Source organism: Leptodactylus fuscus, chromosome 1, assembly GCF_031893055.1.
Source record: "Leptodactylus fuscus isolate aLepFus1 chromosome 1, aLepFus1.hap2, whole genome shotgun sequence".
NCBI lineage: Eukaryota > Metazoa > Chordata > Amphibia > Anura > Leptodactylidae > Leptodactylus > Leptodactylus fuscus.
The window spans coordinates 17,821,553-17,837,949 of NC_134265.1; the positions used below are offsets into that span (position 1 = coordinate 17,821,553).

Consider the following 16,397-nt stretch of genomic DNA (forward strand, 5'->3'; position numbering starts at 1 on the left):
TTTATTCTCTGTGCCCTAAACTGATCTGATATTCCCTCTTTTCTGCTCCCTCTCACAGCACGCAGCTTTATGTGACCATTCAGAGAGAAGCTGCAGCTGCATCCCCCTCCTCTCCCCGCTTGCTGTTTAGTATGTACAGCAAGTAACCGTGAACTGCCACAAAACAGTGACCTGAACTGATCAGATGTCTTTCCTTTTCTGCTCAGTCTCCCCTCTCACAGCATGCAGCTTTACGTGATCATTCAGAGAGAAGCTGCAGCTCCAGCTCCCTCCTCTCCCTTGCTTTCCATCTAGCATGTACAGCAAGGAACAGTGAACTGAACAGTGAACGGTGCTCTGAACTAGTCCCAGATGTCTCTCCTTTTCTGCTCCTTCTCCCCTCTCTCAGCATACAGTTTTACGTAACCGTTCAGAGAGAAGCTGCAGTTGCATCTCCCTCCTCTCCCCGCTTGCTGTCTAGTGTGTACAGCAAGTAACAGTGAATTGCAAACTGCCACAAAACAGTGACCTGAACTGATCAGATGTCTTTCCCTTTCTGCTCAGTCTCCCCTCTCGCAGCATACAGCTTTACGTGATCATTCAGAGAGAAGCTGCAGCTCCAGCTCCCTCCTCTCCCTTGGAAAATCTAGCATGTACAGCAAGGAACAGTGAACTGAACAGTGAACGGTGGTCTGAACTGGTCCCAGATGTCTCTCCTTTTCTGCTCCTTCTCCCCTCTCTCAGCATACAGTTTTACATAACCATTCAGAGAGAAGCTGCAGTTGCATCTCCCTCCTCTCCCCTTTCTGCTGTCTAATATGTACTAGACTTCAAATGTCAAGTCTGGCAGTAATTAATATTATTTTTCCGTCTGTTTTACAGCGCAATATAACCTTTCAAGGGTTAAAAGACGGCCAGTACCACTGTGATATAGACGGCCTTCACCCGTTTCATGTCTACGACTTTCGGGTGCGATGCGCATCACATGATCATTTTTGGAAGTGGAGCAATTGGAGCAGCACAAGGAGACACAGCACCCTGACCGCAGGTAGTGTACTCGGTACTGGTCTTATTACACGACTAGGTGGCCATGATAGGACCCTTGGGGGCCCCATGTCGGCATCAATATTGTAGAACTTCGGAAGGTTACTTTATTTACTTTTTGTTTTTAGCCCCTTCAAGAAAGCTGGATGTTTGGAGGGAAATTCTCTGGAGCCCAGAAGGGGGAGAAATAAAAGTTTATTGGAAGGTAAGCTATAGATCCTCGAAAAATTTGGGGTCTCTTCAGGCGTAAACCCCTTCCCTCATCTCTCCTGGACCCCTTTGTGGCACCTGACCTTCCTTCATGGTGACCTCATGTACCTCAGGCGGCCGCTGAGCCCCGTGATTGGACTTCAGTGCTCATGTGGGACACTTTTTACTGCACTGCCTGTCATTGGGGTTAAGTGGCCCCCGGGGCCTATGATGACCAAAGAGGACTGCAAGAAGCTCAAGGGTGGCAAGGGAATAGGGGTGTCAGTGTTTTAGGGTTCCGCACTTGTTCTGAAGATAACAATAGTTCATGGGTGGCAAACCCAAAAAGATTTGGCTGAAATTTTTGAAACATTTGTAACAAATCTCACTTGATATGAATGGGTTTTGTTATCTAGCAGTGATCAGGGCACTTGTACCCATTCATAGGATAGATAAGGGTCTGATCAGTGGGGGGGGGGGTCTGACGGCACGAGAATGGGGGTCGCTATATGCCCTGTGGGAATGGAGGTCACTACGAGACTGCCAAAGGTCGCCGTTCCATAGTCGAATAGAAGTAAATAGAGCATGTGTACCCCTACTCTATTCACATGGGGCACATCGGGACCCCCATACTCGTGATCATTGATGTCCTGCTGATATGTAATCACTGTATTGTATTACTCCCATCACCCCCTCCCTTCCTGATATAGCACTAACCTAGTCCATAGCGCTGTACAAAGCTTGTAACATTGTTGACAATATCATCATTTCGTCCAGCCCTTAACGGTCCGAGAAGCTAATGGGGTCGTGACCTCCTATAAGGTGACGTGGAGACCCCTTCACAGCCCCAACACATCCCAGGAGGTGCACCTGCCTGCAGACCTCAACAGGACCACTATATACCTGAACGGCAGCCATGACGGCGAATACGAAATCTACGTGACGGCCATCAATTCTGTTGGGTCTTCCCTGCCTTCTAGGATAACTACCGTGCAAATGCGAAGTGGTAAGTGTCCTCCGATCATGCCCAGGGTTAGAATTTTTTTCTTAAATAGCGCCCCCTTTAAGCATAGGCCATGAGCGGTATTGCAATTAGATGAAAGAACTGATACGGACCGGGCAGTAAGGGGTTAAGCTGACTCAGACATGAGGAACATAATACATCTAGATGGGAGTCGCTGTCGTGACTCAGTGGTGGAGGATTTCCTGAGATATAAGCATCACTGTCGGCTGAATCACTGACCCATGGACAGAATATGGAAGTCATAAAGGCGTTCCCTGCAGACCCGTGGGGTACTCCCTTAACATTTGAGGGATATACCGGCATAGAACGCTAGTAAAATCCTAGTAATGTACAAAGGTCGTGGCCGTGACCCCTTAACGCCTCACTATCGTATACGCAGTATATCAAATCAATAGATAGAATTTCTACTCAGTAGCCTGTCAGGACAAGCCGAGCTGCACTGTAAAGCATGGATAGTCGCCTATATTACTAAAAGAGGGCAACATGAATAGCGCCACACCCCTCCACAGGTGGTTCCAAGTATTGCAGCTCAGCTCCATTTTAATAAAATAAGTTGATCTGTAATACCACACACCACCTGTGGAGGGGTGTGGCGCTGTTTTGGAAAAAAAAGTAGCTATGTTTTGATAATTCTATCCGACCTCTACAACTTCTATTCAATTTATCTAAGAAAAAAAAATTACATAAAAATTGGACAGTTTTATTTGCAATCTGTCTCGAGCACCAGAATGCAACAAGACGGAGTTGATGTACATTATGCATGGAGGGGTGTTTGTTACAGAATGTTCACATTACTAATGTTTGAGTAATTTTTCCCTATTAGATGTCAGTGTAGAACATATAGACGGAGACGGCACCGGCATCAACATCACCTGGAGTCCAGACCCGAGCGTCTCCTGCGGGTATTTAGTGAAATGGATCCCCTCCTCGCCCCCTTCAGATTCATCACTGATGTGGAAGAGGTTCTCGTCCAATGCTGCGAGCGGCTTCATCAGCTCAAGTAAGAAGAGCGCGATTCATTCAGTGTATTAGAGACTTGTTATCTGTAGAAAAACAGCGCCACTCTTCTCCATAGGTTGTTTCTGGTACTGCAACTTAGCCGCAACCTCATCTGAATGGGTTTAGCCATTACACACTTACTCCTATCCACCAAATAGGTGTTCGATCATTTGGGGTCCAACATTTGTGACCCCCCCCCCCCAAGTGATCAGGAGTCCGGGGACCCAAAAGTCCCCCTGAAGCCTCCCTATGAATGAAGTGTCATTACAGTCCATGTTGTCCCATAGAAGTGAATTGTGGCCACCACTGGCCACACTGGCGCTTCATTCATAGGGTGTCCCCATTCTCCTGATTCTTGGGGTCCTAGTGGTCCGCCCCCCAGTGATCTGACACTCATCTCTCGTATCCACCAGATAGGGAATAAAGGCAGCCTATATAACATAGTTATATCATCATGTGACTTGTCCTTCCTCAGAACACTTCCAGGCTGGGCTGAGATACAATGTATCGCTGTACGGCTGTAAGAATGACAACCACCAGCTACTGAAGGAGATGATCGTCTACTCGGAGGAACTAGGTGAGTAACATCGCCAGGATATTTATAGCTTCCCGTTCTGCAGTCTTTGGTACAGCCGGGATATTACGCAACGTATAGAGGAAGGTTTCCATATTACTCAGGCAGCAGATCGCTGCCAAAAATTCTGAATTTCCAAAAACTAACACCGGCCTCATCATCACAGCAGCCAAAAATAGATGGAACCAAGCTGTCCTCTTTCTCCAACTCCTGCCCATATATGAGGGTGGACGAGTGACTTCCTCCGGGGCTAACCTTGGGGGACTGCCAAGTTTTACAAACAATATAAATGGCCGCTCTGAGTGATTTATTTAGTTATTTATTTAAAATTTTATTTTTTACTATATTTTTTTTTATTTATTATATATTTTAATATATGTATGTGTGTGTGTATGTGTATATATATATATATATATATATATATATAATTATATAATTTCTTTAATTTTTATAGTATTTTTTTATTATATTTTTTATTTTATTATATTTTTATTTTTTTATATTTTTTATTATATTTATTATTATTTTATTATTTTTTTTTTTTTTTTTTTTTTTTTTTTTCTAAAGAAAATGAAGTCACACATTTTTATAACCTCACCTCCAGAACTACAGTTTAAAAATTAACTAATTTTTTTTTACACAAAATTCTTTAAAAAAAAAATAAAAAGTGGCATCTTTATCTATATCAAAAAAATATATCTTTTTTCAATTATTTTTTATTACACATTAAATTTTTAAATCATTTTTTATTTTTTTTAATCAAATATACACTCAAATTCTTAATTGTTGGCCTGACCTATAGCTAGAAAAAAAACTTTGATATTTTTTTTTTTTTTTTTTAAATACAAAAAAAAAAAAATATCAAAAATTAAAGAGTTTTTATTTTTGCAGCTCCTTTAGTGGCACCAAATTTCACGATACAGGAGACCACGTCCAGGTCTATACTGGTGAAATGGGAAGCCATATCAGAAGAATATCTTCGTGGGTTCCTGCAGGGTTACCTGGTCTATGTGGTGAAGCAGCAGAATGACTCGTCCTCCGTGAAGTTCCAGGATCTCGGTAATTCAGAGGGTGTTTTTTTTCCCCCTTGTTGTCCCCTATTTATGGTCAGCTATGGTATGGCTTCATCTGAGATTGTGCTGGGATATTCCATTATTTACTGATCGTGGGGGGAATAATGGCTGGGCTGGTACCAATCCTGAGAATGGGGCAGTGGGTAACTCTTTGTGCCGCCCACTACTCCCCATCTACAATTCAGTCTTTAGAATTGATGTCCCATTTTTAATTCTAGTGCGGAACACGGAGACAAAAATTAAGAACATCACTGACCCGGCCGTTCGAGTCTTAAAGATTGAAGACCTTCAGAGCGGAACAAGTTACACCTTGGGGCTGCAAGCTTATACCAAAGGAGGCATGGGCCCCATCAAGTCCTTCTCTGTACTGACCAATGACAATGGTAAGTATTATCTGCCCCCTATAGGCAATATGTGACACTACGGGCCTCGATGCAAACGGGGGCCCTCAGGTGCCATGTATTGTGGGTGTGACTAGTGTGCGGAATAATAGACACATTTCCTTCCTATAACTATGGAATTTTTTTTCGCATTTTTCCTAAGCTGTGGGTCTGATACTCGCCATCCTGATCCCGATCGTGGTCGCTGTTGTCCTCGGCATAGTGACCAGCGCCGTATGTTACCAGAAAAGAGAATGGTAAGTGGCCACTGCCTGGAAAAATGGCGTCCATGTGCTTTCATTGCTCACCGCTTGTCTATGTGTTCAGTATTCCGTTAGGGGGTCCTCAAGCAGACCCCCCGAATGGAATACCAAACACAGATGTGATCCAGGCCTAAGACCAGCTATGTACTAGTTTGTTACAATGTATCAGTGTGGAGTCTGGGCTGTTGAGTTCACAGAGCATTGTCTAGACTGAATACTATGTATCAGTGTGGGCTCCAGGCTGTTGAGCTCACAGAGCATTGTCTAGACTGGATACAATGTATCAGTGTGGAGTCCAGGCTGCTGAGCTCACAGAGCATTGTCTAGACCGGATACAATGTATGTGTGGAGTCCGGGCTGTTGAGCTCACAGAGCATTGCCTAGACTGGATACAATGTATCAGTGTGGAGTCTGGGCTGTTGAGTTCACAGAGCATTGTCTAGACTGGATACAATGTATCAGTGTGTAGTCCAGGCTGTTGAGCTCACAGAGCATTGTCTAGACTGGATACAATGTATCAGTGTGGAGTCCAGGCTGTTGAGCTCACAGAGCATTGCCTAGACTGGATACAATGTATCAGTGTGGAGTCTGGGCTGTTGAGTTCACAGAGCATTGTCTAGACTGAATACTATGTATCAGTGTGGGGTCCAGGCTGTTGAGCTCACAGAGCATTGTCTAGACTGGATACAATGTATCAGCTGAGAGCAGGACTAGCTATGTACAGGGTTACTGCCTCTGAATGGACACAAGAGTCTTCTCAGTCACTGACAGCAAGCAAAATGTGATTTCTTCCTGCAATTGTTACTGAAGATCTAAATATGGAAAGTAAAGACAAAGGTTACAGGAAGAGATGTCACGTCAGCAATCCTTGCGCTATACACTTGGTATAATCAGGAGCCTTCTAGTCTGCACGACCCTTGTCCATATCTCCTGTTAGGGCTCGGACCTCTCTGTCAGAACCCTGCTGCCCCCTAGTCACTGCAGGGGAGATGTTGCATGACATGTCATATGATATATGGACTGCCCCGTCAGAGTCAGAGCTGTTCTTCCTATTTTTGAATATTTTGTTTTTCTAACCCATACATTTGCATTTTCTATCTGTGCCTATAGGATCAAAGAAACCTTCTACCCTGACATCCCAAATCCAGAGAACAGTAAAGCGCTGCAGTTCCCGAAGAACGTCGCCGAGGTAATGTCATCATCATGGCCGCCCCATGACCTGTCCTGACTAGTGGATACCTTGTAACCGGCCAAACCCATCCATTCGTCCACGTAAAACCTGCAGGCTACCCATTTGCAAAAAATTTCCAAATCCAAAAAGTTCATAGTTTCCCTCACCCTCATGGTGACCCCAACAAGTGGCCAGGGTCAGATCCAGTCAGTGATGGGGCCTGCAGACATGGACTGTCAGTGATGGGGTCTGCAGACATGGACTGTCAGTGATGGGGTCTGCAGACATGGACTGTCAGTGGTGGGGCCTGCAGACATGGACTGTCAGTGATGGGGCCTGCAGACATGGGCTGTCAGTGATGGGGCCTGCAGACATGGGCTGTCAGTGATGGGGCCTGCAGACATGGACTGTCAGGGATGGGGCCTGCAGACATGGACAGTCAGTGATGGGGCCTGCAGACATGGACTGTCAGTGATGGGGCCTGCAGACATGGACTGTCAGTGATGGGGCCTGCAGACATGGACTGTCAGTGATGGGGCCTGCAGACATGGACCGTCAGTGAATGTTGGTTGCCTTGTTTTTTTGTAAGATTTACCAGGCGGGAGCCCTGCAAGATCTGCTACAAAAATTCTGGGTCCAACTGCAGATACCACGTGTAGCGCCTGTTTCTGTTTATGAAGTCATTCTAGGAAATATTCGTACCGTGACTTCCATGGAAAATTGGAAAGATTTTTGCGGATACCCACGTTATGAAAAATATGGAAGGAATTTCGCCTATGATCTATGGTTTATGCAAAAGGCATAAATGCAAAGTTTTAATATTCATTTGGCCTTGGTGTATTTTCCAAAAATTGCAGCGTTACAATGTCCCAAAAAAAACTGAGGCTGAGTGTATGCTGTAAGCAGGATGGAAAAAATGGCCAAAAACAGCGCCACAGCTGTCTACAGGTTATAGGTGGTATTGCAGCTCAGTCCTATTGACTTCAATAGAGCTTAGCTGCGCTATTGCTCATGACTAGAGATGAGCGAGTACTATTCGAAATGGCCATTGGAATGAATAGAAGCGGCCGGCACGTAGACTTTGCCGCCGGCCGCTTAACCCCCTGCATGCCGGCTGCGTCCATTCATTCCTATGGGTGCGTGCTATTCCAAACGGGAGTTTTGAATAGTACTTGCTCCTCTCTACTCACGACCTGAGGACAGGTGTGACGCTGTTTTTGGAAGAAGCCATTTTCCCTAATCTTGGGCATCCTGGTTTACCTCTGGTCCGGGTGGGCCGTCATGGGGGATATTCTTGGGAAGCCCATCTTGTCCCCGGACTCCTGTCATCCGTCTAATCTATCTTTATCTTTAGGGGGGCAAAACCGTGAAAACCCTGGAGATGAACCGGTGCACCCCAAGCAGTGTTGAAGTGGTCGAACCCTTTCCGAAAATCCTGGACACCGAACTGAATTCTCCAATGTCAGACAGCGGTCAGATCCCGGAGGACGGCTCCGAGGAGGACAGTCACGTCGGTATAATCTATACCCAACCTGCTACTCATGACGATACGTCCAATCCCGTATTGGATGGGTCTGCATCGCCCTCTGTGGTGTACATCGATGTCCAGTCCATGTACCAACCACAGGCCAATTCAGAAGAAGAATCAGATATCGAATTTCCAGATGGCGCTGGATATAAACCTCAGATGCAGTTGCCTATTAGTGCTGTGAACATGGACCACCAAGCGTCAACAGAAGATGACCTGGTGGTATCGTCAGGTTATAGACCTCAGGGACACCCCAATACCTGGGCCGCCGATTCCCCAGGTTCTCCTACGTCCATGGGAAGCGAAAATGCTTCTTTTGGGAGCCCTTGCTCCGTGAACTCCAGACATTTCCTGATCCCTCCTGTGGACAATAAAGACTCCCTCAAACCGACCCACGTTGGATGGTCCATATCTTCACTCTTCCAGTCCAAGCAAGAGGAATGAGCATGGGCCACGCAACCTCTTACTACGCCACCTAGCATGCCCTCCAGCTGCTCGTCCATGAAGGAGGTTTCCATAGCGGACATCCATTGACTTGGTCTTCGTGTCTTACGGCATTAGTCGCATCAATGCAATCCTGGGTTCCTTCTCTTAAAGGGGCAAAAGACTGATTTTAAGAGAATTACCGGTCATGGAAAATTGTGCAAAAATTTTACCTGATCACGTAGATCCCTCTAGAAGTAAAGCCACCCAACTATAGTAATGGAGGTCCATGCCACACCACAGGGTGTGGTTCTCAAAAATGGCCACCATAACTGGTGGCATGTGCTGGCCAATCATTCTTGGGGATGATGGTTGAGTACGTGTAGAGTCACGTCAAGCTTGTAATTGGAGTCCTGTACGGAGTCCTCCATGGTCCAGTCTCCACCACCTATGGGGCAGTGATGGAGTTGTGGTGGAGATGGTCTATCGGGAATTGGAGCTGTTTGTGTAGCTGAAGATCCTCCAAGGGGTCAAGCATGATGGCGGTTCAGCATGTTCCCATTAGGATAAAATTTTTGATAGCTAGTGGGATTTCGGAAATAAGTGTTTTTTTAAAAAAAATTTCTCCCCATCCACGTTTCAGGTGGTCCCAATTTTGTGCAAAGGTCAACACCACTAACTAACCCCGACCAACGAAAAGGGTTAAAACTTACAACATTCAGGTCTTCTAAGAACGTGGCTTCATAATGTGACTTTATTATGTAGCAGTCTCAAAAAAATTCTGGGTTTTATTTTTTATGTGGAAGAAAATTTCACATGTTTTTTTAATTTTCTCAGTCACTTTTTTTTTTTTTTTAATTTTTTCTTCACTTTTTTTCTATGAAAACGTATCTGCTCTTCCTGCTTTTTGTCAGGAGGTTTATGAATGTATTATATGTATCATTTTTGGGATTTTTTTTTTTACTTTTTGTGAGAACACTACTTTGTTTTATGGAATTTTTTTGTTTTTTTGAAGAAGTTTATTTTTGTAGATTTGTTTCCCATTAAACTACAGTCGTCTCGTGTTCACACTTGTGTTATGCAGTATGGCCTAAAAACTACAGTCTGCTGTCAAAAATTTTGGACCCCCCTCCCACCCCCAACAGAAACTTGAGAGTCCTGGGTGGAATCCATCAGGATTTTCAAGGGTCGGGTAAACCTTGTGTGATCCGAGGCTTGGCTGCAAATGTGAATCAAGACTTGTGAATGCTTTTGCTTTGTAGAGTCGCCATGAATGTTTTTGTCGATTTGGTCATCATTCTTCAGTTGTGAATCTTTTTGTCGACTTGGTCATCATTCTTCAGTTGTCCTGAATCTTTTTGTAGATTTGGTCATCATTCTTCAGTTGTCGTGAATTTTTTTGAAGATTTGGTCATCATTCTTCAGTTGTCGTGAATCTTTTTGTAGATTCAGTCATCATTCTTCAGTTATCATGAATCGTTTTGTAGATTTGGTCATCATTCTTCAGTTGTCGTGAATCTTTTTGTCGATTTGGTCATCCTTTTTCAGTTGTCGTGAATCGTTTTGTAGATTTGGTCATCATTCTTCAATTGTCGTGAATGTTTTTGTCGATTTGGTCATCATTCTTCAGTTGTCGTGAATCTTTTTGTCGATTTGGTCATCCTTTTTCAGTTGTCGTGAATCGTTTTGTAGATTTGGTCATCATTCTTCAATTGTCGTGAATGTTTTTGTCGATTTGGTCATCATTCTTCAGTTGTCGTGAATCTTTTTGTCGATTTGGTCATCATTCTTCAGTTGTGAATCTTCTTGTCGATTTGGTCATCATTCTTCAGTTGTGAATCTTTTTATAGATTCGGTCATCGTTCTTCAGTTATCGTGAATCTTTTTGTAGACTTGGCCGTCGTGAATATATTTAGTTTCTCGCTTGTAGAATTTAGAAGGATTTTTTGGCATCCCTGACCCTCGGGAACAAGATGGGGCCACGTCTTACATTTCTTGAGTTCCATCTTCAATGGTTATGTTCTCACGTGGCTGGTTTGCTGCAGAATTTCTACGACAGTCCCATTCCTTCAAAGAAATGTTGCAGTGGTTTTTGCTACGTGAGAGCATAGCCTCATGTTTATTGGATAATTATACACCAAAAATTTTACGGGTTTATTGGTTGTTGTCTAGGATTGTTCACCTTGAGTGGAATTTTAAGAGGGCCCCGTCTTTGTCCTATTAGGAAATTTTTGACATCTTAGAGAGTCATGTCCAACTGGGGATCTCCTCGGGATGGCTTTTGCTCTGGATGTGACCCTTGAATGGCTATGTATATGGACCCTGTAGTTGCCCATGGGATCTCGACTGATCTCAGCCTGGCCACCAGCTAATGATGGGGATGAGTTGACTCCTCTCGGGATGAAGGAGTTGACTCCTCACCATGAACCCTTTAAACTAAGGTGGTCCCATTGGAAAGTTCCTTCATGTCCAGGTCCACATTGATGTCCATAGTGTGCAGTATTATAATAGTGTGTGCCATTAGATTTGCTTGTCTGGCCCGTGGCTATATGGTCTTCAAAAAATGGCAAAAAGTTTTTGTGACTTTTATGGTTTGCACTTTGTAGATTGTGTTTAATGGATGATACGGGATGTGTGGGCGTTACAGATTCGGGGACCTCCGTCCATAAGTCGATCTCTGTGGGTGCGGGGGGTGGGGTTAGTGCTGTTGAGGACCAATCGGTGGATTGTGGTTGAACATCTACCAATGACTGGACGCCCATTGCTGTAATGGATTTCTCTATTCTTGTAGCCTTCCTTTGCTTGGATATGGGCTGGACGTAGGTGGGATTGGTGGCCCGAAATTGGGCCTGTCCTCATGCAGTAGATCATGTACCCCAGTGATCTGAAGGGTGGCCGGATCGGCATTGTCCATACAACCAAGCCCCGTAACCTCATTACTATTTTTGTTTTATTTTTGTTGTTAAATTCCGGAATATGTGAATTCGTAACGGAAAAATCCGCGTGCGCGCCCAATGCGATACTCTAAGGCGGTCAACAACTTTGCAAAAGGTCTTGCTTAAAAATCTCCTACCGTTTTGTGTCTACAGTTCCTAGGCAGACCTCAGTATCGCCATGTTAACAGACTACAAACAGATCCGATGTAGTCTGACTCGGCAGTCCTACGCCTTTTCACCCGTCCCATACTTTTTGCCATTGAGTGAGTCGGCAAGGAGTAGGAGACAAGTGGATGGGGCGGTAAGGCTTCAGGATCAGACTACACAGGGTTTAGTTGTAGTCTGTTCCCATGGAAAGACATTGGTCTGCTATGGAGATTTTTGATCAACTGTTTGCAACATTGTTGAATTTTTTTTATTTTTTTTTACGTTCAATGCTTTGCATCGTGGTGCGCATGGCCATAAGATATCATCTGATGTCCCATGTGCTGGGATGTAGCGGCGGGTGCACTTTAAAGAATCTTAAAGATATCGATATCTCCAAACAAATCTTATTGCTCTCCCATGTAAATTATTGGGATCATAGCACTCCATTTTTTTGAGAAGCAGCGCCACTCTTGCCTGCAGGACATGTCTGGTATTGCAGCCTAGCTCTCTTCACTTTATTGCTGCAATGCCAGACCTAGACCAGAGAGGCGCTGTCTCTGGAGAAATAGACTCTCTTATACAATCCCTTTAACCCCAGAACTTTCCATGGAAGCTTCTGCACATCCTTCCCTTATGTTTTCCCTTCTCCTGTCCGTCCTGCTATTTCCTCTGTTTTGTTAAATTTGAGGTATAAAATAGTTTTTTTTGTTTTTTTTTGATAGAAGTATTATTTTTATATCGGCAGACTTTAGCGTGTCGTGATAGTTTTTTATCTACTGATATGATTTTCACTTTTTTGTGGCCTTGCACTGTAGATAATTTATATATAGGTATCACAACACAGCGATATAGAGTTTATGGAGAATTTATATTTCACTATTTTGATGTTTTATTGAATATTTTGTGATTTTTTTATTTTTTTTTTGCTACTAATTTTTTATTTTATTTTAGATTTTTCAGATCTTGCTGTTAGAGAAGACTCTTGTGTCCATTCAGAGGCAGTGACCCTGTACAAAGTGAGTCCTGCTCTCAGCTGATACATTGTATCCAGTCTACAAAATGCTCTGTGAGCTTAACAGCCCAGACTCCACACTGATACATTGTAACAAACTAGCAAAGAGATTTATGCAGCTGCTGCTGATATATCCAATCTAGACAATGCTCTGTGAACTCCACACTGATACATTGTATCTAGTCTAGACAATGCTCTGTGAGCTCAACAGCCCAGACTCCACACTGATACATTGTAACAAACTAGCAAAGAGATTTATGCAGCTGCTGCTGATATATCCAGTCTAGACAATGCTCTGTGAGCTCTACAGCCTGGACTCCAGACTGATACATTGTAGCAAACTAACAGACTGATAGCATTGCTTAGGCTTGTGTCATAGCTCACAGAGCATTGTCTAGACTGGATACAATGTAACAGCTGAGACCAGGAATAGCTATATACAGGGTTACTGCCTCTGAATGGACACAAGAGTCTTCTCAGTCACTGACAGAGCAAGCAGAGATCTTGGAAATAATGAGGTTAGGTTAGGAAATTGTAGAAAGACGGTGACTTAAACTTTAGTCTTCTAATAATCACAAAACCCCTTTTCACTCAGTTTTTTGTCAGTCGATATGACCGCTTCCCTTCCACGTGTCGGGGGTGATGAGCACTTAGGAGGTGTCTTTAGCTGAGGATACATTTCAGTTGTTTGAGTCCGTGCTGTGATTTCTGCTGGGAGAGGGGAAGAGAGAGCTGGTGTGTTCATGGCAGCTAAAGAGACCCAACATTGGCAGTGAGTTTTCTTTGATAGACTGTTTCGGCGCTGTTTGTGCAGTAGTCGCTTGTCTACATTCTCTCAGACCGGGTCGCTGTATAATACTTGCCGATTTTTGCTTTGGCCTAGTCCACAGTGGATTACTAGTCACATGTTACATATCAGGAATAACTATTACACTAGTGTATATGCAATATATGCATGTATAACGTCCATAGGGGGCGGTCTTAGGTTACCGGCCATACCTAGTCATGCTATAATACAACACTATGGCGTTGCACTACAATATTACACTATCACAACCTTTGTTTAGCTACGACTTTGCACTTGCTGTAGACTTATCCGGTGAGGTCGGACCTGTCCCCCCTCCCCCCCACCAAAGACGAAAATCAGTGCCTGGACTAAAGTATAATCTAGTGCTTCCAGTATAAGGTTGTAGTGGGGTATTTATAGGGTGGGGGCTTTTATTTCCCGTTTGGTCGCCGATGACTATTGTAATTTTTGCGTTTGCGGTCGCCACATTTACGTAATTTTCCCTCGTAAAGATGAAAATTTTTGGCAATTTTGTGCATTGGCAACATTTAGCGATGTTTTCGTGCTTCGATTTACTTGTATATATGATACGGAGCTGCGGTCGCTCAGGTCGGCCCACTGTGTAGGTCCAAGACCGTTGCTCTAATCCCTTATGTAAATATGGCCGAATGTTTTAGAGTCTACGACATTCTTATATCCTGACTTATGTCTGAAGTAAATGCACTTTCTAGACCTGCGGTCTCCGACTTAAGTCTCTCCAGCTGCTACAGGGCGACAACCTCAACCGCCGCCCGGGCGCGTTGGGAGGGGCCACAAGATGGAGACCGCTGGTCTAGACCATAGAAGATGAGACTATTCCTGGTGGGCATTGCACTGGCTTGGACTATGTTGGCCCTCCGAGGAGGCGTCTGACTAGAGCTGAAGGGTTCCAGATTTATAATATCGTCATATCATACTCTATATTGTGTATTTATAATAGACTACATACAAAAAAAATGTAAAAATTTTTCTCGGATTCTGACTTTTGCATGTGACACTAACCCCTATAGGCTCTGTCCTTATACATTATCCATGAACAAGGTGAGGGGCGACTTCAACAAGGCCTTAAAGGAGTTGTCTGATTGAAGAAAAAGCAGGAAACGGCGCCACCCTTGCTCATAGGCCGTTTGTGGTATTGCAGACATTCCTTTGAATGGGGTGGAACATATGGGTCTATATTGGGTGGTTGCTACCCTTATATAATGCCTGAAGCCTTTACTATTAGGAATATTCAAGACGGGGACAGAGCAGTCACGTCCTGTAGGTTTCCAGGCTCTTTTGTGCCGACCTGTCCTTCCTGCAGCATAGGCAAACTACAGCTTGTTGTACACCTACGTGCGCCCTGTATAGTGATATTCACCGATGTGTAATGTACGGCCCTATTTGTTCTGCTTCTGTCCTGTTCCTATTAAAAAATGTGGTTTACGACAGACTGTAGTCTGCCTATGCTGCAGGAAGCACAGGCTGCCATAAAACAGTGTCCTAATAGGAACCCTACAGGCAAGGTGATTGTTCTGCTTCTGATCCGTCATTAAAATCCCATTCCTTTTAGGTTCCCTATTAGTCGGCAATTTTATGGCAGCCTGTACTTCCTGCAGCATAGGCAGACTGTTGTAAATGGCAGCCAGTACTCTGTAGATTCATTCTCAGGGATGTGAAACTTGCGGCCCTTTTTTTCTTGGGAGCGGTCGTGCTAGTAAAGGAGGAGCAATTCTGATGATATAGGGGGGTTGTCATTCATACAATTGAGTAATAGTAACCTGGTCTGAAGACTGACACTGGAAGCGCCTACTGTAGGGGCGGGGGTGTAAATAGAAGCCCCCAGACCCAATACTACATCTAGAGCATGTACCATTTATAATACTGGCATCTTCTGATGTGGTAGTGTGTCCTTTGGGCACCAGGGCCTGGGAGTGACTGTTACCCCTGCACCCCCTATGGCTATGCCCCTGTGTAGGGTTTTGCCTGTATATAGTATTTCCTATAGAATCCTAAAGTTCCTTGTGGGCATTTCATACGCAGAATCCTCAGGTTCTGTCCATAGCTGTATAGGGGAGCGCTCAATATTTTTATTTTTGTAACTTTTTAGTGTTGGATTCTGTAGAATGTTGAGTTCCTAAACCCTCCCGATCGACACTGCCAGTAGATTCATTGTAATTGCTCCGTACGTGTCATGCTGTAAGCGCTGTACTGTGCAAGCAATGCCTGTTATCCTAATCATCACTCCGGTCACATAAGCTACAACAGTATTTTTGGATTTCCTTTGTATAAAGTAAATTTTTGATGCTGCTTTTTTTTTTTTTTCCTTTTATTGAGCCAAATCATAATTTGAGCTTTTGGGGTTTTTTAAGAAAAAAATGAATAAAATCTCTGAGATGCAACTTCATGTCTTTGTTTTCATTCATCCGACCTGCTGCGGAACCCAAGAACATCACAAAAATAAAGCGTTGGCTGGGTACAAATACGGTAAACTACATTGAACACCCGTCTAGTCCTTAAGTGGCACAAGTCAGGGCGGGACAGAGGGAGAGAATAAAGTTAGGGATAATTCTACTGACTACACCTCTTATAGAGCCAGTTTATAATCTTTAAAGATGGGGGAGTGTCTTCTGCTCAGGACCACCCACAATTAGTCAAAGTGGTACGCCCTTGAGGAACGGCTCTCACTTTTAGGTCCAACATAACGTGTCGATACATTACTTTAATAACGGTCGTAGCTGTGAGTTGTTTTTTTTTATTTTAGTACAAAAAAATCTAGCAGTTCTGATCCACCAAAAACAAATAATGGACATTCCCTTTAAAGGGATTCTACCATTAAACTACCTTTTT

At 43.9% G+C, this 16,397-nt stretch overlaps 1 protein-coding gene across 1 annotated transcript in view; it reads left to right on the forward strand.

The window, feature by feature from the left end:
* LIFR (LIF receptor subunit alpha) overlaps positions 1-9,443 on the forward strand; it is a 42,644-nt gene extending 33,201 nt beyond the window's left edge. The window contains exons 11-20 of the mRNA XM_075267591.1: positions 862-1,027; positions 1,152-1,228; positions 1,990-2,218; positions 3,060-3,236; positions 3,711-3,812; positions 4,701-4,868; positions 5,101-5,265; positions 5,426-5,519; positions 6,636-6,714; positions 8,051-9,443. Of these exons, the coding sequence (XP_075123692.1) occupies positions 862-1,027; positions 1,152-1,228; positions 1,990-2,218; positions 3,060-3,236; positions 3,711-3,812; positions 4,701-4,868; positions 5,101-5,265; positions 5,426-5,519; positions 6,636-6,714; positions 8,051-8,668 (1,875 nt within the window). The 3' untranslated portion in view covers positions 8,669-9,443. The remainder of the gene's footprint in view (positions 1-861; positions 1,028-1,151; positions 1,229-1,989; positions 2,219-3,059; positions 3,237-3,710; positions 3,813-4,700; positions 4,869-5,100; positions 5,266-5,425; positions 5,520-6,635; positions 6,715-8,050) is intronic.
* Positions 9,444-16,397: the final 6,954 nt, after the last annotated feature.